Source organism: Hydra viridissima, unplaced genomic scaffold (genome assembly GCF_058129835.1).
Source record: "Hydra viridissima isolate aposymbiotic clone 2 unplaced genomic scaffold, HvirCarnegie_v1 scaffold_2, whole genome shotgun sequence".
NCBI lineage: Eukaryota > Metazoa > Cnidaria > Hydrozoa > Anthoathecata > Hydridae > Hydra > Hydra viridissima.
In genome coordinates, this window is record NW_028324301.1 from 19,571,440 (window position 1) to 19,595,056 (window position 23,617).

At 28.8% G+C, this 23,617-nt stretch overlaps 2 protein-coding genes and 1 pseudogene across 10 annotated transcripts; 1 reads left to right on the plus strand and 2 right to left on the minus strand.

Moving 5' to 3' along the window:
* Window positions 1–2,325: 2,325 nt before the first annotated feature.
* LOC145193984 (uncharacterized) lies at window positions 2,326–4,561 on the minus strand. 3 transcript variants are annotated; one of them, XM_090079557.1, is made up of 3 exons: window positions 3,366–4,561; window positions 3,012–3,171; window positions 2,326–2,911 (listed from the first exon to the last, which is right to left on the minus strand). In XM_090079557.1, exon 1 carries the CDS (start codon window positions 4,476–4,478, stop codon window positions 4,050–4,052), a length of 429 nt encoding a protein of 142 aa, XP_089935683.1. In that variant the 5' UTR covers window positions 4,479–4,561; the 3' UTR covers window positions 2,326–2,911; window positions 3,012–3,171; window positions 3,366–4,049. All 3 variants share the same exon structure in this region, with proteins under 3 accessions (XP_089935683.1, XP_089935684.1, XP_079927677.2).
* A 1,585-nt stretch (window positions 4,562–6,146) lies between these two features.
* Window positions 6,147–20,403, minus strand: LOC149892346 (uncharacterized). Of its 7 annotated transcripts, XM_090079713.1 has the most exons (6): window positions 20,138–20,221; window positions 19,935–19,989; window positions 16,571–16,625; window positions 10,125–10,228; window positions 7,734–7,864; window positions 6,147–7,575 (listed from the first exon to the last, which is right to left on the minus strand). In XM_090079713.1, the coding sequence occupies exons 4-6, from the start codon at window positions 10,213–10,215 to the stop codon at window positions 6,217–6,219; spliced, it is 1,581 nt and encodes a 526-aa protein (XP_089935839.1). In that variant the 5' UTR covers window positions 10,216–10,228; window positions 16,571–16,625; window positions 19,935–19,989; window positions 20,138–20,221; the 3' UTR covers window positions 6,147–6,216. The 7 variants fall into 7 exon arrangements, with proteins under 7 accessions (XP_089935839.1, XP_089935836.1, XP_089935837.1 ...); XM_090079710.1 differs by lacking the exon at window positions 16,571–16,625 and having other exon boundaries at window positions 20,138–20,403; XM_090079711.1 differs by lacking the exon at window positions 16,571–16,625 and having other exon boundaries at window positions 20,131–20,147.
* Window positions 14,774–15,346, plus strand: LOC149892347 (dihydrofolate reductase pseudogene; annotated as a pseudogene).
* Window positions 20,404–23,617: the final 3,214 nt, after the last annotated feature.

A 23,617-nucleotide genomic window follows, 5' to 3' on the forward strand; every position in this document is an offset into this window, starting at 1 on the left:
CAACAGTAAGAGAAAGGACTGAGTTGTAATTACCTGTGACCACAAGACGTATCCAACAAAGTTATTCCAGAGGAAAAAAATGATCCCATATTTTACGGTTGACAAAAGCTTTTTGTCAAAAAGCATGTCGATGCAAGTTTAAAGCTTTAAACTAACACCATGATATGGGACTTAGAATGCGAAAATGTTTTTTTTCCTTTTTCAGGTTCAGTTCATTAAAATAGCTTGAGAAGAACACCTTGGAATAAGCTGTAGAAGACACTTTTATTTAGGCTTACTTAAAAAAAAATTGGACCACTTTTAACCCCGAAGGATCTTAAAAACGTTTCTTTGACTTTTTTTTTGCTATTCAAGCTTTTTTAAACCTTGTGTGACCAGCTTTTTCTCATAATGTTAACTCTAATTTTATTTGCAAGTGTTAAAAAAGGCAAACAGCATGTCTTATTTGCCTTTCAATATAAATTGTTTACAAGTTTAAAACTATTTCAAATTGTGTCAGTTATTAAATATGATGAATTCTTCATAATTATTATACACTTAAGTTATTTTTTTTAGTTTTATTTTTTTAAGATTTATTTCATAATACTAACATGTACTCCAAAAAAACTTCAGCGGAATTTATTTTGAAAATATATCAGGAAAACAAATCTGAAAAAATTGTTTTCCCTTGGCAACCCACAGTATGATTGTGGGCTGCCAAAGGAAATCAAACTGGGAGGTTTCGATTCAGAGAAGTTCAGATCACTCAGTACACTAATATCCATAATATGATGGTTAGTTTAAATCTCTGGCCAGGAGATTAAGAAAGGTTTTGTAATAATTGCCTCTCAATCTAGGTAATCTGGAAAAACAAGTGCAAAGGTAACCAGTTTTGGATTTAAAAACTAAGTGTGTCAGAGGAATACTGGACGGACTTTGCATCATGAGTTTTAAACTCCCCAAACCTTCTCATTTGTCAAAGACATTTAATCAGGGCCATACCAGGGTTTTGTCGGCCCCTGCGCAAGAGATATTTGCAGTGGCCCTACTCTTAAATTAAACAACTTATGATGCATTTCAGTTACTAAAAGAACTGAATCATGGTTTAATTACACTTGTTTTTAGGATAAAATTCAGATATTATAAAATCTAGATTTTCTATATATATATATATATATATCACTTCTACTAATCTGTAACTACAATTTTCTAGACCTTTTTGAAGCAAAGGTTTTTACAATATTAGAAATGTCCATTTCTTTGACGATCAGGAACAGTTGCACATTGACTTGGGATGTCATTGCTAAAATGTTTCAATTTGTCGCAAAAGCTAATGCCTTCAATACCATTTTCATCTTTCTCTTGATCCTGGAAGCTATAATGAAGTTTCATGTAATGTACCATTGGTTTTTCTTGTGGCATTTTTTTCAGTCCACGCATTGTGCAAAAAGTCAAACTTATCAGTATGGTTTAAGAATAATTAAATCTTCTTTTTTAAGGAAACAAGACAAATAATTACTAAAAATTTGACTTCACAGGATTTTCCACTGATTCACCCTACCCTTCTTGAATTCGAAGCTTACACTCAGCTTACTGCAATAATCTTTTTCTACAAACAAAGTACTTTAAAAACCTGAAGAACAATATTCTTCAAGAAAAGTTATAAGTTGCTTTAGATTATTTAAAACTATATCCATTACAATATCAGTTATTTGAAAGATTTTGTTGATTAAATTACACCAGATTATCAGCCAGTTAAAAATTCCGTAGCTAAAAAGCTGTTGTGTAAAGAAGTTGCGTCACTTTTAATTTTCAAGTCTGTAAGAATCTGGCAAAGTTCTTGTAAGTCACCTGATAGCGTATGACCTTAACACTGTCTATACGACACTTCCAACATGTTTCTGTAGGGTTGGGAGGCAAAAAATAAAAAAATGTTATAACTTCTTTAGGAGGCCCATCGCTTGCCGGCGCTGGGATGCGGGCCTGGATTTAACATTCTATTAAAAACTATATTATTTTCAAGACCTGAATCTAAAACACTATATATATATATATATATATATATATATATATATATATATATATATATATATATATATATATATATATATATATATATTAGGGCGTCCCAGCCGCCCCAACTTTTTGCAAAACCGTTGTTCAAAATTTTGCAACTGTGTTTCATCATATATACAACGGAAATATATGTGTTTTTATGATTTTCAAAAAATTGAGCCAGCACAATCAAATTGAAGATTACGTTATATATTTAAATTTTAATCTTTTCTCACAAATGGTATCTGACAAAGACAAAGAGAGTATGAGCCGGAGCCTCATACTCTCTTTGTCTTTGTCAGATACCATTTGTGAGAAAAGAGCCAATGGAACAAGCTCTTCATTCATATACCAACTATGTCTGCTAAGAGCTTTTATTCCCTTGCCAGCAATTATAGAATCATGGTATGCAAACTGTTTCACTTTCTTGACTAAAATCAAATTGCTGACTGGGGCATCAGCTTAAAGTGGGCATTTAATCTGCCATTGTACGTAGACACTTACAGCAAACACACAGAAGAGTTAAAATTTTTTGATTTGATTTTTGGTTGCAACTTCTGAATTGGGAAACTGCTCAATTATCTTTCCGGACAATAATACTATTTTCATAGTGTACAGAGGTTTTGCCACCCATCTTGCTTTGTGCAAAGCTCTAGGGTGCTTCATGCTAAACTTCTGAGGTTCGGATCCTTTTGTAACTAATAACAGGCTGAGTTCAATAAGTTCTTGGTAATCCCCTCGAGTGAAATCTAACGCTAGGAATTCACGGAAGCAATTTGTTAAGCTTTCTTGTTCCTTTTCAGTTTCTTTAGGAAGTTCAGGATAGTAAAAGTTTGCTTTATTAACTGGTGGAAGTTGTAAGTAGTGGTTCTTGAATCTGCAACAATTTATAATCATTATCACTAATTAGAACAAGTCTATTCAATCAATTGAAAAGATCTTTTTTTTCAATGATGTTGTTAAAACATTAGGCTTACCTTTTAAAAAGTTGAATGCTTGCACCAGAGGAAGCCTCTATATTTAATGAATCCCAACAGCCGCTTAGCATGACTTCTCCTGCATGCCTGCGGCATGCAAACCACAACAAGGGGCGGTCTAGTTCTTTCTGCAGGCAGACACATGCTGCATTATGCTATCCTAAGATGTAAAGAGTGAATTAATTAATTCTTTAACAAAACTATACCTAATAGCCTTACAATTAGTCCATTACTAAAACCTCCACAGTATTTGTAATCCTAGAGTTTGTGCAAAAATGATTTGTTAATTTGAAATTTAATAAGTTATTAACATTTCACAAAATTTAATAAATAATCGCTATGATAAAGCCTAACCTGTATTCGAGGATGTTGTGTCGAAGACCATGCCTATGATGTTTTTGTCGCATTTCCAATCTACAAGCAGATTTTTTATTGCAACAGAAACAACGTTACCATGTTTCAGATCAGCTTTTGTTGTTAAACTTGGAAGGGTTGGCACACCAAGAAGTTTAGTTCTATTTACTCTCGATACTAAAACAGGTAGACGATCATCGGTGTCTTTGCAGTCCAAGGAAGCCATTAGTTTTCCGTCCCAATGTACCACCATTTTTGGAGATGGATTCCATTTGTCTTTTATTTGTTAGCTGATATGGGGCAGTACTGATATTCGATATCGATGGGCTGAACTGGAACTTAGATTTATTTTTGAAACATCTCCTCCGCAGACAGATATCATCAAATGTACGAATGAATTCATCTTAGTATTACTAATGTTATTCCTCACACTCCTATCATCAATTTTACAAGAAAATATTACAAGAAAATTTCCGGCTAAGTTAACACCATAAAAATATACATAATTAAGGCTAAAATTTAATTACAAAACTTTTTTAAAGAGTTTTAGCCAAAAGATAACCCCAGTTCACCAAACCGTTTTAAAAAAATTGTATTTTATGTAAACCTTTTAAAAAGTATTCAAAGTATTATTTTAAAGTATTATATGTTACAGGGTGGAAATCTATCATTTCCTATCAGTTATCATGCTTTGCATGAAAGCAATGTCTGCATCGATGGATTCTTTTTCTTTGATGTTTTATGTCGCTTTTGAACTTCCATATCTTGGAGAACAGATTTCTTATAAAATTTCATGGTAGCATCTAATGTTGACATAAATATCTTGATTCCTGGGTTATCCAAATGTCTTCGATTTTCATCGTACTTCATTAACTTCATTAATTCATTATATTCTTCTTTAATCATTTTGCCAATGTTGTTTCTTCCACTTATTAGAGGGATATTTGACTTCGAATAATGCTTCAGGACATTATCAATTGTAAGAGATAATGCATCATTAAAGTTTAAACCCTTAAGGTTTGCAAGCAGGTAAAGAATTACTTGCTTCTTTGTTGATAGTTTATGTCCCTTGATTTCATTGTCGTTGATACCAGGAGTGGTCCCTAATATCATTTATATATATCGATCATTATGTCTAGTTTCCATTATGATACATTTATATTATATATTAATCATTAGTAATCTTAAAAATAATCAAAGTTAGTTAAATAACAAAACTAAACAAAGATAAAATAAATATCCATAAGATTTTATTACGAAAAATGTATATTTTTCACAGTATCAAACTTTATGTCGCTTGTGCTAACTCATGTGATCAGATTGCAGAAAAAAGTTAATAGCCGTTGTTTTTAGGCCCAAACGCCTTACCAAAAACTTGAACAGCTATCCACGACCAAATTTTGAGTTTTGTGGGGCAGCTGGGACGCCCTAATTTATATATATATATATATATATACATATATATATATATATATATATATATATATATATATATATATATATATATATATATATATATATATATATATATATATATAAAATAATAATTTTAATATATTTTTAATTTTAGCTTCTTCTAAAACATAGTCTGCAACTTGTTTTTTGATTACTCTAGAAATTAACATTCGTCGTAACAATCTCTTTTTCTACCATAAGTTACTACGGCAACATCAGTCGCTGATATTTAAATTTATATAAATGATATATTATAAATGTATACATAAAGGTGTGTTGACACATAAGCTTATTTACATATGGGTCTGAATATATATTATATTTGTATTTATGTAAGGTTTATAGGACGAGTATAAGATGTGCATCTTTGTGTGCACATGCTTATGAATGTATATTAATGTGTATATATTATGAATTTACTTATAGCTTACCATGTAAGGACAAATATTAGCGGTGCGTATGATGTTAATTAAAAACATTTTAAAACAGTCACAGTATTTGTTATCAACTGATAAGCATAAAAAAAGTGATTAAAAACAAAAAAAAGCAATCGCAAATTTACAGTATTAGATTATGCAATAATTTTAAACAGGCCTACTGCCCAGACGAGGGCAACTAAATTAAATATTAACAAAAGAAACTTAAAATATTTGTACATATAAAAAAAACAAAAAAACAATGAAATTATCATTCCGAAATCCACAATCTTTACTATAATAATATCACTTAAAACAAGGGCTAGCATAGGAAATTAATACGGAAATTATATTCCTCACTGATACTTGCTATTTGGATTTTAGAACTTAATTTGAAGTTTTTTTATTTATTTTTTATTTAATTTAAAACTTTTTATGCATTCAGCTTCAGGAGAATTAAAGTAACATTGTAATGTGAAAAGATTAAAGAACTGCATTTTTCGAATAAGTAAAGTTCATAAACAAATAAAAAATTTTCTTGGCACAGGCAATAGGTAACCTGAACTAAACCTGGCTTTTGATCAAATTTTAATCCAACACCCGCCCCTTTCCTCTTCCATCGAATAGCTCTATTTTTTAAAAAAGTAAAGTTTATAAATAAAAAAAAAATTTTTCTTGGCATAGGTAAAAGGTAACCTGAACTAAACTGGCTTTTGATCTAACATTAATTCAACGCCCGCCCCTTGCTCTTCTATCATACTAATCACACAAGAAGTCTCTTATGTAAGAGTAACAAAGATGTTGGATGACAAGATAACATGTTGTCTACATTCAATTTTCAAAAGCGTTTGTTTCAAATTAGGAGAAAACCTGAGGATATTTGACCAAAGCATGAAAAAATTTCCAGTTACTAATAAAAACAATATTATTTTCTATTTTTTTTACATGTACTAAACCAGTTCTTCACATTTATTACAAGCCTAAAGGTTAGCTTGCTTAAAAATTGCCGATATTTTCATTCTTGTAGATTTCTTTTCAGGCCTACCTTTAAAAATACGGCATATATCATACTCTGGTCCCAGCATTAATGCATTCCAATTTGTTAGCGAATTGCTATCGTTATTAATTGGTACTATGCCTAATTTCTTGTTATGAAGATTTTTTAGGTTCGTTTGCGGCACTGCTGTAGAGGTGGTAATAACGTTTTTTTGCGGCACCGCTGATGAGTTGGAAGTAACGTTTTTTTGCGGTACCGTTGATGAGTTGGAAGTAACGTTTTTTTGCGGCACCGTTGATGAGTTGGAAGTAACGTTTTTTTGAGGCGCCGTTGATGAGTTGGAAATAACATTTTTTTGCGGCGCCGTTGATGAGTTGGAAGTAACATTTTTTTGCGGCACCGCTTGTAAGCTGGAAATAATGTTTTTTTGCGGCATTGCTGGTGAGTTGGAAAAAACGTTTTTTTGCAATACAGCTGGTGAGTTGGGAATAAAGTTTTCTTGGTCTGTTTTTGCATCTATTTTATTACTTACTATTTCAACTACGTGACTATTTAAATTGATAGAATTTGAATCGAATGAGTCAGTATCTGATATTGACGAGTCTTTCTCATTTTCTCTAATGTCAAATGCATTTTGGTTCGTGCCTAGTTTTCGAGTTGGTTTTGAAAATCTTTCCCGTTTAATGGAAGAACGAAATTTGTCTCTTTTTGATAAAGATCTTTCAATTTCTTTTTGTTCATCTGGTGTGTCTGGGCTGTTTGTAACTGCAAAGGCTAAATCGTTCATTGCAAAATTTTCTAACAAAAGTTGTCCGAGGGAATTTTTCTTAAATCCTTCGTTTCTTGAAGGTTTTCGAGTTTTTCTGGTAAAATTATTATTACTGTCTTGAGAGAATTTTTTGTTTAGTTGGTTTAAAGCAATATTTTTTGTATTATTTTTTAAAGATGAGTCATCAACTGCTCTATTTTTGTTGATATTTTGAGGCACAGGGTTTATGGGTTTGTTTGTAGTACTAAAGAACGCTTCAATTATCATGGCTCTTATTGGTCCGTATGTTGATTCATAATTATCAGCAGCTGACATTTCCCAGAACCCTGCGTGATAACGTTTGGCCATATCCTTTCCTTCGTCTGAAGTAACTACTCGTAAATGATCTAAATCATTCTTATTGGATATCAGAGCATAGCATAACGATGTATTTTTGCCTTCGCATGTATTTTTTGATGAAAATGAATCAATCAGTTTAAGAATGTCTTCAGCTAATGTAAAGGAGAACCGATCCTCGATCGAATAAACAACGGCTATGCAAGTGGCCCACGCAATATGTGATAGGACATCAACCTAAAAATATGTTAATATCAATCTTTAAAAAGCTGCTTCGTGTATAGAAAATGTAAACTAAATGTAAAAAATGTTCTACTATCAGAAAAATACTGACAGAAGAATATCTGAAAAACCACTTAGCTATTTATTTCATCCACATATTTATGAGTACTTACTTGATTGGCCGTGTCTTTTAATTCATAGGTGATAAGATCATCACCAAAAAAGATTTCTCTGACATAGTTATTTTCAACGCTAGGTTGATATTCGCTTATATAACGTCGAGTCAAAAATCTGACACTGATTGCTAAACATAAAAGGTACACTATGTAAATGGTTGACCCTGAGTAAGTTTAATAATATGCTTTTACATGTAAATCAATAAATATTTACAAACTGATCGTTTGACCATTATAAATCAATTGATGTTATGTAAAATAACGAAAATTCGTTATTTCATATTTTTTCGTTCATTTTTTGATATGCTTAGAGCATCTTTGGTTTCATGGCAACTGGACAGTTGATAAACTGCGGTTTTTTAAAGTGGGCTTTAAAGACCGCAGTTTATCAAAACTAAATTTAAAATTTGGCAAACATTTCCTGATGTTCATCCTTCTGTTTTGGTCTGCTGTTTTTGCCATGGACTATAAGACCTTATACCGAGCAAGCTTAACAATTCAGTAAACTCTTTTACTTCGGGGTATGGAAATCCGTAGGTTACAACAATAAAACAAGATTTACGATATTTATGATGAAACAATAGGCTTTGGTTATTGAATATATTTTAAAATTTATCAAAAAATGAGAAATGAACTTTATAAAAATTTAACATTTTACAACTTGATCGAAAGACCTGAACAAACAAGTGTCGAACCGAAACAAATTCTAAAAACAAAATTTGATTTCATAAAAAATATTTGATTAAAAATATTAGAAGTATTTACTAGAAGTAAGTTTTAGTATTTTTAAACCAATTATTTTTTATTGAACTACATAGTTATTTTTTAATGGTGAAGCAATTTTTAAAAAAAATGTTTTTTTTTTTTTTTTGCATGAAAAAAGGACAAATAGAGTATGTCGAAATACAAAAATCAAATTAAAAAAAATCCTATTATGTGAAAAAGATCTTTTATTTAATTCAATTACAATTTTTTCAAATATGCAGTTATGCAATAAGGAATCATGAATCAAAGAAAACAACCCATCGATATGTAAAAATCATTCATTGAACAAAACCGCAAGTAAGCAGTTAAAATCGTTTCTATATTATTACTATTTATTTAAAAATTTAATTTTTGTAGAACAAAAACTTTTTCTTATAATTAATCAGAATTCTCATAAAAAGTTGAATTGCGAAATGTCTGCATTTTAAGAGCAAAAGGTGATACTTTTAACCTCTTAATTTCCAGAGACTAAGGCTATTCCACTTTTGCAAATTTTCCAGAAGAATAAAAAAAAGGCTCCTTGTAGCTTTGCGTGCAATATTTTTTGGATAAAAATTACATTCAAAAAAAATTTTCAAAGTTGAAAACTAGGTTTAAGTTACAAAAAATCTAGATTTTTCCTTCGGCCTAATGTGCGGGCGCCCATGTATATATGTATAAATGTTAAATATGTATGTATGTTATATGTATATTATCTATGTATATATACTATATATGCATATATGCAATATATGCATATATGCATACATAGCATGTCTGCATATATGCTATATATATATATATATATATATATATATATATATATATATATATATATATATATATATAACATGGATATAAATGGATGTTATATGTATATTTTATGACTAACATGTAAGCCCGTTTTTTTGTATCATAAATCGATTAACATTTTGTCACAAGTAATGAAGTAGGTATAACTTTATTTTTGCAACAGAAAATTACGATACTGATAATTCTGTTTAAATCAAGTGTTTTCAAGATTTTCGAGGTGTCCATTAAGAAGAAGAAGAAACTCAGCTCAAACTTATTTTGTCTAAAAAGTATAAATATATTTTGTGTTATAATTATGCTAAATACTTCGTAATCTTTTACGTTATAATAGCGATTCGTACTTGTAATATTCTACAAGATTTTTACCAATATACCGTAAAGTATAATGGAGTATTTAGCATAATTATAGCATATTGAACAATTATTATGTTTTTTTTAGACAAAATAAATTTAAGCTGTAGTTCTCTATTTTTTTACAGATGTAAAAGTTTTAAAAGAGTTTGATAAAAGAATTTTTAAAGTAATTTTACAAGTAAAATTTTATTACTAACTAACATTATTGCATATGATACACATGCGGGGGAGTTGGGGTCAGACGCCAAGCTAAAACAACATTTAAAAAAAAACTTAAAAATTGACTAAGTATTTTTAATTAACCTTGTGCTCAGATATCTGATTGACCCTAAATACACCTTTGCACACAAACACATCAACGATACTAAATAACATTTCACGGGTAAATGTTTTTTTTACTTTCCAAGCTTCCTAGAAAAGAACAGTTTCTTAAAAAAAAAAAAAACACAAAATTTTGATAAAAAAAGCAAGACATACCAGACTTTCCAACTTTTGGTGCACCAAGAATTGCTAAGCGTACTACAGGTTCTGAAACGCTCTTTGTTGAAAAAATTTCTTCTTTTGACATATTTTAGCTTTATCTATAAATAATAGAAGAGTTTTATTCATAATGGAAATTCGTTTGATATTTTATCACAACGCTTAATCCCCCATGAAATATGATTTACACCTTCTAACATCCTTCTGAAGTAATATTTTTAACAACACTAAAGTCTTTATCTATTTTATGTTATGAAATCTATTTTCGGTGAAACATTCAGTAAACATTTTAGTTTTGCAGGATTTTCATTAAACCGAAAAGTAAATCTCTTAAAAAATACAGGCAATGCAGATCCATGTCTTAGGAATTTTAAACTACATGTCTTTGTCAGCTATATAAAAGTTATAATTACGGAATAAACTTGCAAAAATCCATTTTATTGATATCTTCATAATCTAATAAAGAATATCCTAAATGTATATATGCAAATATGTAAACAGCTGGAAAGTTTAGAGTGGATCAAGAACCACGTAATTCATTAATTTGCGCAGGTCTCTAAAGATGCGACGAAGTGAAAAAAAGGTTGAAACTTGAACTTATAGCAGTAAGAAAAAGAATTTAAGTCCGTTTGTGTGGCCATCAAAATTTTATATGAGCCAAAAACGCTAATTCTCAGAAAAAAAAAGAGAAAGAAAAAAAAATTACAAGTAAAAAATTTATTCTGTTGCCGTATGTAAAGACAATTTTTCAAATTTAATTCTACTTTATTTTCAAAAATAAATGAAGTAACTGCGATAAAAGAAACTTATCATATTGTTCAATCAAACTATTTTGTAATTATTAACCATATATTTGCGTTCAATATATATATATATATATATATATATATATATATTGATTACATAAAAAAAAATCTGTCACTTTTATGTAAATATAAATCTAAAAAAAAAAAAAATCAACTTAGACCAAAATCACCTTAATTGCATGAATTTAGTGCTCGGATCCTTGTGACCGTTTAAAAAACTCAAAAGTTGCAAATAAAATTTTTTTCTCAAAAAGCAACACAATTGCACTACTGAATATGCGTTTAATAAAACTATTGCATGCTCAATTTTGAGCAAAAAAATGAACTGATTTTGCAAAAGATATGCATACCATGCTCGCACTGTCAAGCACGCAAAAATGAAAGTGTTTGTTGATGAAAGTGGTTGTTATAAAGTCAACAAATTTGATAACGAATTTCTTTTTCTCAAGATTTTCGCTGTGCTTAGTTTTTAACATTAGCTAATACGGATGAAGTGTGTGAAAGTACCACTAAACTGGCATCATTTAATTACCGTTGGAAAGTACACAAAAATAAAACTGTTTGGTTTAGAGTGCGTCTTTAAACTTGGGTAGTTTTCGATTTTTAATTGGGATATAGCATTGAAAGAAATGCATTTTATGTTAATTTGAAGTGTTATTTAATGACTCTTTTTCGGAAAAGTGATCTGGATTCTGATTTTTCTCATAATTCTTTAATTTTTTATATTAAATTAAAAAAACTCAGAAATCACAGTAGATATTTCCAATAATACAGTTTGCCATACAACTAAGCATGGCAAATAGTTGAATTAGGTATGAGCTGGAGATGCATCTGCAACTTTTATTAACCTGAGCGACGCGGTGTAGCGTTGTTACGTAGTGTTTTGTCAAAAGAAATTAAGAGTTTTATTTGACTTTGGAACGCTCTATGTTTAAAGAAAACGCCAAGATATTTCAACTTTTTCACGCATTTTTTTTTTTTTTTTTTTTTTTTGTATTATTGCTGAATAAACAGATTACATTTGAGGATTTGTAGACTATATAACAGATTAAACGATGCGTATTTACTATACTTGGAAATTATTTTAGTCTGCAATAAGTATTCGAAAACAGAATTTATTTTATTAACAAGTGGTACAGAAACTACTCTACAGCAAACATTACAACATCGCATGCGGCGTGTCAGAGTAACATTCTTTTTGTCAAATAACTTGTGATCATAATCGTTTGATAATTGTGAAAAGGATTTATTATTGAGATTATATGTAAAAATCTCTCAATGAACTCTCGTATTTAATTTAGTGGAAGTTTTTTTTGTGTCAATTTAATAATATTTCATAAAAAAAACATAAATTTTTTTCTTATATTGACGGTTTTTTATGCAATTCATTGATTTTTAATGACAAAAACTACAAATTGATCAAAACTGAAAACGGACACTTTAACGTTGAAAATCGGACGGTTAGGGAAGGGTGAGGGAGCACATTCTACCTTTGTCAACCCCTTCCACCCATTGCTCCCCATCCCATTTACACGGCTCTGACCAAGGATTTTAATTTAACTTTTTTCACTTTTTTTTTTTTAAATTAATTTCATAAAAGCTTCAATAAATTTAATTACTTGAATTAAAAGCGAGTTCATTAACGACTTGGGGGGGATCTATTTGTTAATAAAAATACCCTGAATAAAAAAATGACGCATAGTTTGAAGCAATACAAATTTTTACGGGATGATGACGCTTCAATTTTCTGAAAATCTTCTTTTTTAAGTTAACTACGCTTATTTTTCGCAACCTATTTGAGTACCTTAAATAAAATCGATTGTCAAACATTCGATTTTAAACGATAGCTTTTTGATATAGTAGTTAGTAATATATCCGGTTCTCTTATCTTATTAAGTATTTTATGTCTGCGAATGTTTTAGTGATGACGCATAAAGTGATTAGCATCGGTTAGTTTCCAGATCTAACATCAGGCTATGAGATTCCGATGGGCTCTTTTCCTATTTTTAAAATTTGCCAATAATCTCTTATTGTAAAACGAAAGAGAAATAAGTGATAAATGGATAAGAATAGTAGCTGGGGAAATATTATCACTTCATTTTAAAACTGTCCAAAAAATCAACACTTGTAAAAATAATGATCATAGAGAGGTTAAACAACTTTTTTGATTAAGCTGTTAGTTCAGGAGAAGAGGGGAGCCTTTTACCACCTCCGCAAAATGTGTGTATCATATCTTTTATTAAGGCCATAAGCTAGGTGACGTTTTTGCAACTTAATACTTAAATTTTTTGATATTTTAAAAATATTATAAAACAGTGGGAAATAATCAATAAATTGTTTCCCACTGTTTTATACCATTTTAATATTATTGTAATTTCATTTGATAATTATAATAACAAGATATACATTAAATACAACAACCAGAATTTTAATTTGATTTCATTAATTATATGGATATAATTTTTTTATAGTCTTAAGAAGAAGACCATGCTGTGGAAGAGGCGCTATGAGTATGACAAGAGATGACAACAGAGATTTTAAATTTGCGCGTAATATTTCGAAAGTATCGCGCCTGTTTTGTCGGTGGGCGAAGCACACGATCGGTTTAATATTGCATCGTAGTTTTATTCCTTGTTAATTCGCCGTTTATAGAGTAATGTTTGAAGCAACGTTTTTAAGAAATTGCTTATCCTTTATATTTTAATACAAAAATAAATTCTATACAAGCCTACTAAACGAAGCATTAAATCTTCGCTACCAAAGTGGGCTTATAATATTGAAATAAAGTATTCGTGTAAAATAAGAGTGTAAAGTATTTGCATTTTAAAAGTCAAAAACCTGTAAAGTATGAAAATATACCGTATATACTCGCGTGTAAGTCGAGAAATTTTGGACGAAATATTTACTCTAAAACAGCAATTCGACTTATATGCGGGTCAGAAAAAAAACAAATTTATTCCTAGAAATTTTTTTTCGTATTTCTTATTTTTTGATTAAAAAATGTTTCATTTAATATTGATTTTGTATTTTGTAATTTTCACCCTAAATTCCCACTTCGACTTATACGCGGATCGACTTATACGCGAGTATATACGGTATATATATATGAAATAGTATATATATATTAAAAGAACACTCCATCATTTTTAACCTACATCACCCATGTCGAGTTAAGAATAACGTTCATATAAGATTTCTTAGATACTTACAGAGTAACATTTTTTTAAAATATTTATTTGCTAATGTTCCCACTTAATACGGTTTTAACCTACGTGTGAATTGTCGAGAAAAAAACAAGAGTTTTTTTTAATAATTGTAAAAGGTGCAAATTCTAAACCAAAAATCAAACAGCGATGTTAAAAGAGACGCTTTGCGTTTTTATTGTCAACATCGGTATCAACATAGGTATCTAATTCACTACCTTTAGGCTTTTTTTTCCACCTATAAAAAAACCATTTTTTACATGATGTTATACACATGGTTATTTGTTTTTAGTTCTACAAAAATAGAAAAAGTAGAAAAATCAGCTTTAAATCATTTTGAGCACAACTTTTTTTGTGGGAGGATTTCTTTTCAGGAAAAATTATACAAATTCACCTTAAGTGTGAAGTTTTTGAAAAGACAATATTACGGTGGACACGATACAAGCTCACAGTTAGGTGAGATCGGTTGGCCGCATGTTTGTCTTCCAAATAAACCACGGTGACACTTGGTGTAATAAAAAAGCAGTTTTTATTTTTTATCTTATTACTTACAAAAATATTGTAACAAGATTTAAAAAATAAAAAAACATAATCTTTCAACAAAAAGTATTTTAGCTTTAAAAAGTTTGAATATATTATGTCTGATATGAGAAAAGTACGCTGCATTGTAGCGATGGATTCAAGACGTGGCATTTTTAAAAACGGCAAGATACCTTGGCATCTTCACAATGATATGAAACACTTTGCTTCTGTAACAAAAAACGTCCTGACAAAAGAAAAACAAAATGCAGTGGTAATGAGTAAGACTTCGTATTTTCTAATTCCAGACCAAATGAGACCATTGTCAAACCGCTTAAATGTTGTGTTAAGCAATACAAATGAAACAGATCTACCGAATGAGGTTTTGTTGGAGAAGGACCTTACAAGCGCAATCAGAAAATTATCCAATGAGCCTTTTAAATCAAATGTCGAGAACGTATATATAGCTGGCGGTGCTGAGGTGTTTAAGGAGACACTGCAGAAAGGATTATGTGATCAAATTTACATTACCAAGGTTCATGGAGACTATCAATGTGACACTTTCTTTCCTGAATTCGACGAAAATATGTTTAAAGAAGTTCACAACCCTCCTGGAACACCTCAAGGGGTTCAAACGGAAGATGACATCAGTTACACTTTTCACGTTTTTGCTATTCAAAAATGCTCTTGAATTAAAATAAACATTGAACCTTATCATATCTTGTATTTTACTGCAGAAAAAAAAAGCCTAATATACGTTTTAAAAAAAGTTATAAAAAAAAAAGGTTATAAAAATTGGATCATTTAAAGTTTCCTTATTTCGTTAATGGTGTTTCCTAATTAAAATTATAAAATTAGCTAATGATTATGAAATTCAACCATTACACGCTCATTTTTAGCCCCTTTTTTTTCTGATTTGGTTTTAAAAACGCGAATGTGACTGTAAAATGTTCAAAATAAAGATCAACTATAAGTATAGCAGAAAAAAAAAATCTATTTTAATCAATTTTATTTTAAAAAGTTATTTACATTTAATTGTATTTTCACTAAAAAAGTCCATTAAATTTGCAAAATTTTGCATTTATCAAGAAAAAGGAACAGCAGACAACTATGGGTTTTATACCTTCAGTCTTTAACCAGGAAATAACATTGATCTAATCTAAGGCTTTCAATGGGAAGACTGGATCTCTTTAAATAAAATGCAAAGCCCCAAAGAATCTTTATTAAAACCTATAGACTCATTCATTTTCATTATCATTAATGCAATTATAAAATATTACCACTTGTAGAAAGCGGCTCATAATGCTAATTGTGATTTAATATTTGCAGGGGCTTTTTAAAAAAATCGAAATTTTTGTTTCAAATTTATATTTAACTTATTATCTAAAGAAAGTTTCATATACAAATGAATTTTGAACGCAGATTCTGTGCGCAGGTCAAGAAACGTGAATTTGCAAGATGGTGTTTAATGGTAAAACTTAACATTTGGTACAAACAACTATAATTGTTTGTACCAAATATTTAGGTTTACCATTAAACACCATCAGTTTTACAAGAAAATTTTAGACTTTTAAAAATGTAATACAATTGAGAAATTGTTTTTTTTATTGGAAAAAAAGCTCGAATATTTAAACAATCAAATTACTACTCACTAAGTCCAATCTTTTGAACCGGAACCGAAACTGAATTGTCAACGAGTAATAAATCTAAAAACTTAAGCTGCTCACACTCTCTAAAGCAGCAACGCTGGGGCTAATACCTTTTTTTGATGGGGGAAGACGGAACGGTTCATAAGACGTTCATACAATAAAACGTTCATACAATTAAACCAAAAATTATTAGGAATGTCTAAACGTATTGAAAAAATTGAACCTTTTTAAAATTTTTATACTTTAATTTTAACCTGATTTTTTACCTGACGTTGTTGAACTGATGTAAACTATGTCGACATTGCAAAACCTTCAAAGCCTCTTGAAAAAGCAAAAAGTTAGAAAATCTAAAATTAGTCATTTAAGCCATACTATTAGAACAAATAAAAAATTTATACCAAAACAGATAAGAAAATTTGCACCCAAAGTTAACTTTAATTGAAAGTAAATTCACTTTAAATGAAAAATTCCTTAATAAATTTAAAAATAGTAAAGCTCGTTGTAGAAAATAACTTAAAATCAAAGCTATACCATATTAGGATAGTTTTTGATTAATTTGGAATGATTATGTGTTAATCTTCATTTGTGTTTTTTTTTTAATATCATCTTTTTTCATTTGATGATGACAGAATCGATTGAAAAAGTTATTTTTGGTCATTTTTTCGGGCTAGATTTGACACAATAAATACAATAGATTCGCTAAAGTAAAACTCGTTCTAACTTGTGAAATCTTCCCCCACTGCTGACTGCTGACATTGAAAATACTTTTAATTACTGTTGATATATGTTTAATGAATTAAAGTAAATAATGTTATTGTATTACTATAAAACTAATTGAACAATCGAAAAAAAATATTTCATTAATTTTTTGTAAATTAAAGTCATCGTATTTTTATTTATTTACTTAAAAACTATAGTTTAAAAAAATAAGATTAACTGAATTACAATCAAGACGCATTTTGAACATTCGAATCGAGCTGTTCGCAGCATAAATCCTTAATAACAAATCAGCAGAAAAATAATTGCAGTCTGTCATTTTTTCTTAGTAAGTCCAAAAGAATCTCAGAAAATGTCAAAATGTCGAAAACGAAGCACGCTTATTGTCTTTACTCATTTGAAATTTGCGTTTCTCAATAGTTAGAGCAAAAATTAGCTGACAGAAAAATTTCTAAACTAACTTACGCCATTTAAGGAACACACAAATGCTTGGCACCCACGGGATTTAGCCGACTCCGCCTCAAATCATATTTTAAAAACACAAGCGTAAATGTAATTACGATATTAGGAGATAAACTCAGTACGCAATCAAAAGTTGATAAAGTTGGTAAAGTATAGTGTTATCAATCTAACCTGACTTTAAGTCATTGATGGAATGTTACGTGTGTTCTTTGTTTCGCAGATAACTACGTATTTTAAATCAATGATTCGATATTTTTTACAAACACTGTTTATAAAAAATATCGGATTGTTATAGCATAGAGAAAATCAATTCCTGATGTGACATTAGAAATAAGATAGTAGAAATAATCTTTAAGAAAAACATTAAGGTACAGTCTGTATGCAACAACTGTGTTGGGTCATGCACAACAGCGTATAAAATAAGTATTTGCAATTAAACGACCTGCCCTTACTGTATGTTCACCATCTTAAAAAGAACAAATAGTACTGTAGAGTTATCTGGGTCGACTAATTTGTTTATTTACAAAACAAAAGAGTTTTGCGGTGCCCATTTTTATAACAGAAGATTTCTTTCAAAAGTCTTAATAGACAACAAAACGCTTCTCTTGTAAATAGGGTTTTTTATTCAAGTTCTGTTTTCAATAACGCAACAATTTATTTGTTTATTAATAAGTGCGCTTGTATTGATCTTGTTCTTTATCAGCTAAAGAAAATACCTTAACTAAACTCAGAATTAACCATTTCTTATGTCATAAAGAAATTGGATGATAAATATAATCAAATAATTATATTCAGGTAATTGTAAATAATAATAATCAAATTAAAATATTTCAAAATGACATTTAAAACAAAAAATTTGTAAAAGAAAACGGGAAAAAAAAATGTTTGTTTAAGACAATTTTAAGGTTTGCGGCTTTCTACACGAAAGCCAGTTTATTTAGAACATTTTTTAAAACAGTCTTTATTTTACTTTTCAATGTATCTCATGAAACCTCGATTAACATTTCGTGTAGTATTTTATTTTTCTAAATGACAACATATTTCAGGTACATATCGCGAATATTATAAACTTTCTCCAAAAGTCTTGGTAGAAAATAGACGAGAATAGTGGATTATATTTGGAACATGGTTTATGAGGAGAATTAAAGGATTTACCACATGCAGAAAAAGAGACACGAGTTTAGGGATAGAGTTAGCGGTTAAAACTCAAAAGAGACACGAGTTTAGGATAGAGTTAGCGGTTTTTGTTGACAAAAAGACATTGGAAAAATAATTAGAAGTAATTACTCGTGGATAAATTTTTAAAAATAATTTCAAGTTATAATTTGATTATATCATTACGATCGTGCAAAAGTTACTCTTTTCATTTTTAAAAAATTGCAATTTACAGCTTGGTGAGAAATTTAAGAATCAAGTCCACAGAAAACGCGTTAGTCTTTCTAAGTAAAATAAATAGTTTCAAAAATAAGATATAAATATAAGACAAATCTGACTAAAATATTCTTTAGATTGCATAAGACTCTTACCAATGTGTGATAAAAGAACTTTTCAGCGACTTTCCAAATGAAAATTTTCAATTTATAATTAAAAAGCAAATGAAGTTCAGGTTTTCAATAATATGTGACAGCGTAATAATCGAAATGCATTTTTTTTTTAAAGTTGTCCGCTTTCATTGACCTAAATTTCACAAATAACCGAAGTTCTATTTAAGCTTAGCACAATTAAGTATCCAAATTCAAAATTGCGGTGATTTCAATCATTTCTTTCAACCCATGTTTACCGTTCTCTGAAATTCCCAATTAAACACTAAAATAGTTGAGCTTCTTTTGTGAAGATAATTTAAGCAACATATTTCTCGAAATTAATGCTATTTTCAAAAGTAAATAAAACATTTTTGAAAATAATGTGAGCATTAGATTTTATTGCAAAAAAAAATGATGATAATGAAAAAAAAAAAGAAAACTCAAGAATGCAACTTCATCACGTTTTCAGTGAAGATGAGTGTTTTATCCATGTTAACTTTTCAACGAATTCAGACCAAATGCAAGAAAAATAATTTTAGATTTCTAAATAGTTTTTTTTATCACCAAGTAAAAAAAAATAATGCTCTATATTATAAATACTCCAACTGCATTTGTGATTCAATTATAATTGTGGTCATCCACAATATACAATATAAAAATTTATAAATAATGATACCCAAATAATGTCATTAGGTTTTATCCAATCGTAATCGCACAAACTTATTACTTTTGATATTTTCAACAGACTGAAATATCAATTTTAAAATCTATATGATATTGACGAAACAATTCTACCAATTAAATCCATTGGATTCTCGTTTTAGAACTTAAAATTTTCGATTTCCTGCAAATTTATTATTATTAAAGGAACTATATTTAGTAAGAGATATTACAAAAATCTTAAAAACAAAATTCTTCACTATCTTACCATTAAATGCTTTAGAAAGACTTTAATCCTAGATGTGTCGTGTACAGATTACTTTCTACAAGAAAAATTCAATTACAGTTGCCAACATGGTACGGATAGGTTTGTTTTAAAACATAAAAAGCTCAACTACAAATTTCAGTAAAAACAAACAATTTCATAATAAAGTGACTGAACGAGAATAAGACCAACTTAATACCACGTGCCTATTGAATAACGGTATGTCTCTAAACTACACCACGTCTTTATACATCATCAACCATTAATTAAGCTGATACTGATCTTGATTTTCAAAAGCCGGATTGACGTAACTGCATTTGTAAGGGTGAAAATAGCAATGTTTGGAAGAGGCTAAAATTTTAATTGTTCTATTATTCCGATACTTAAGATTAGCGAGTTAAAGTTTTCTAAAAGATATTTGATAATGTTCATAGAGCGAACGCTATTTTGTCTAAATATTTTTTACTGCTCTAGTTTTTTTTAAATATTTTGATTACATTTCGGACGGAACGTGAAGACGCTGGTAAATCTAAACACTTAACTAAATTAATAAATAAATGAATGGCTTTGTTCAATCTTAAGAAGAAAAAAGAAATCATGAAATCGATCAGTCTTCAGCTTAGCTCTAATTGAATTAAAGAAAAAGAGAAGCAAAGAAAGAAACAAAAATAACAAATGTTGGCACGATTTTCTTTCATGATTCTAAAGATATTTATTGTAGATACGATTAACTACCGCAAAAAAAGTTCTTATTTGGTTAAAAAGTCACTGAGCTAACAGTTGTCGCTGGAATCTTTACTTTTCCAGCACCAACTGTTAATTCTAAACATCTTAAATTCAATAATAATAATAATAATAATAATAATAATAATAATAATAATAATAATAATAATAATAATAATAATAATAATAATAATAATAATAATAATAATAATAATAATAATAATAATAATAATAATAATAATAATAATAATAATAATAATAAAATCAACTTCTGCCTTGACATTTGTCCAGAAATTAGTCGAATATAAAAGTATTATGTTAATTTTTTGCTATTTAGAAACAAGATGAGCTGAGATACTTAGATATTCAACAATCATGTAACCAACAGCCATACATTTCTTTCTGATATGAGATTTATATATAAAGATATGAAGCTTTTAGAGTGATATGAAATTTTAATTCAAAGAGAGATATGAAACTTTTAGATATGAAATTTTAATTCAAAGAGCTTTAAAAGGTTTCAATGACGAACTGTTTTATACGTCATGGATGGTGAAAAAAAGTTAATTGGAGATATTAAAACTTTTAATATGCTCCGTTCTGTTGTCAAAATTTTACGATTCTCCAAAAGTTTATGATAATCACATAAATCTCAAAAAAATGAGCAATTTATAGTATAATAATATGAAATGCAGTTAAATCATATTATCCTTTCAATCATCATTTTTTTAATTTGCAGAAATAAAGAATTCATGATTTGACACGCTTAAAGGACCAGAGTCCCTGCTCCCTTTTGTTTATTTGTTTTGTTGATAAAATTTTATTTCCTGCTAAAACTCATTATACTTAGTTAATTTATTTATAAATCAACCTAATATGGTAGTGTTCTTTTCAAACTCCTTATTTCGAGCTCTCCCAAGACTAAATCTTAGATGCACTATTAAATCATTTTAAACTTAAATTGAATTCAAGTTTATCAAGGTCACTATTGGTAGTGCTGTGCCAGCCTACAGTTGGGCTGTAGGCTGACACAGCACTGAGATTAATGGACCCCTAATAATAATAATAGCTACATGAAGCTATGGAAATTTTGCTGAGTGTATGGCATTCATATTATCGTTATAACATATACATACGATGTTGATATATTACATTATATTATATACAATAAATTTTGTTTCAACCTGTCACCTATTATCTTAGCTAAGGCGTTTGGTATTCGACATTTTAAAAGATCAGAATTTGCCATTGTTAAATATTCCGAAAAATCGAAACTTTTAATCAAAGTTATCAAAACTTTTGATGATTTTAATTCTACGTGAAAATAACACATTTTTCGAAAACAAATGTTTTATTACAAAAAAAAAAAAAAAAAGCAAGAAACAGCAAAAATTCTTTTAGAAGATGCTTTAATTGAGTTTAATGAAGGGTCACGGAGAATTAGATTTTTCAACGAGATGCAATGCAAGCTCACACAGCACAAAGTGCAAAGACCGGTTTGGTGGAAGATCAGAAAACTGAAAAATACAGTCGTAGCTGTCGTTCACAAGCAAATATTGATTTGATTCGTGAAAGTATTTTTGTGAAGACCCTGAAATGTCCATTAGACGACGTTCACAATAAGTTGGACTTATAGCCCATTCACACTAACAAAACCGAGTTTCAATAACACTCGCTTTTAAAACGGTGTTTCAGAGTAGACGTGACCGAAGTATTATACAAAAGAATTTTTACTAGAGTTAGCAAATTTAAGTTTTATTCGGTTTCGTAAAAATAAACCTGATTTATTCTGGTGTGACAAGGATAATAGTTAAAAAAGGTTTAAAAAAAGATACCCTCAGAATAACAGCTCACAAATTGAGCTTATCACATTTTATGGAAGGTTATATTTATATTAAATATTGCGATATGCATAAATTATTGCTACCCACCTTCGTTGGCATTCATGCTGGTGAATTGAATGATTTTATAGGAAATAATAATTTTAACAATATAATTTTTTAATGTATTTAAATAGATGCAAACATTTATTTTTCTTACCTAAATTTGGATAGCACATACATAGTTGTGCAAAATGCATACACAATTTCACTTAATACATAGTTCTGCATTATGGATACATAATTCTACCTAATATATACATATTTCTATAAATTTTATGATGACAAATTATTATAGTTAATAATAAGTATATTGGAGTTTGCAGCTTGATGATAATATTTACTGCATGAATTGTTAAATTGACCTTAAAAATATACATTCCTTGATATAAATAATTTTTTTAACTCATTTTAGGTTTGCGTATTTCTAGAATTCGCTTATATATGCTCTCGCTGAAGATTATCGCAATATTTAATATAAATATAACCTTCCATAAAATGTGATAAGCTCAATTTGTGAGCTGTAATTCTGAGGGTATCTTTTTTTAAACCTTGTCCTTGTCACACCAGAATAAATCAGGTTTATTTTTACGAAACCGAATAAAACTTAAATTTGCTAACTCTAGTAAAAATTCTTTTGTATAATACTTCGGTCACGTCTACTCTGAAGTATTTTTTAAGAACAAGAACAAAATGGAAAATTTACAAAATGAAAACAAATAGATTTTCGAAGATTGTTATTTAAACACAAATCATACTTAATACACATAAATATATGTTTAAATGTATCATATATGACGTAAGAGAGATAAAAGAGAGAATAATAATATAATACGTATATAAATAATTTTCTTCAATTTTATATATATAATAACGATAATAATAATAAAAATAATAATAAAAATAATAACAAAAATAATAATAATAAAAATAATAATATTTACTATCATTATTATTAATATTCTTCTTATTATTATTATAATAATTATTATTATCATTATTATTACTATTATTATTTTTATTATTATTATTTTTATTATTATTACTATTATTATTATTATTATTTTTATTATTATTATTATT

Coding starts and splice junctions, on each gene's coding strand:
- LOC145193984 (XM_090079557.1), bottom strand. CDS start 4,478: ATGATATTAGGGACCACTCCTGGTATCAACGACAATGAAATCAAGGGA.
- LOC149892346 (XM_090079710.1), bottom strand. CDS start 10,215: ATGTCAAAAGAAGAAATTTTTTCAACAAAGAGCGTTTCAGAACCTGTA. Junction 7,865..10,124: donor ACCAAAAGTTGGAAAGTCTG/GTATGTCTTGCT, acceptor TTTTATGTTTAG/CAATCAGTGTCAGATTTTTG. Junction 7,576..7,733: donor TAAAAGACACGGCCAATCAA/GTAAGTACTCAT, acceptor ACATATTTTTAG/GTTGATGTCCTATCACATAT.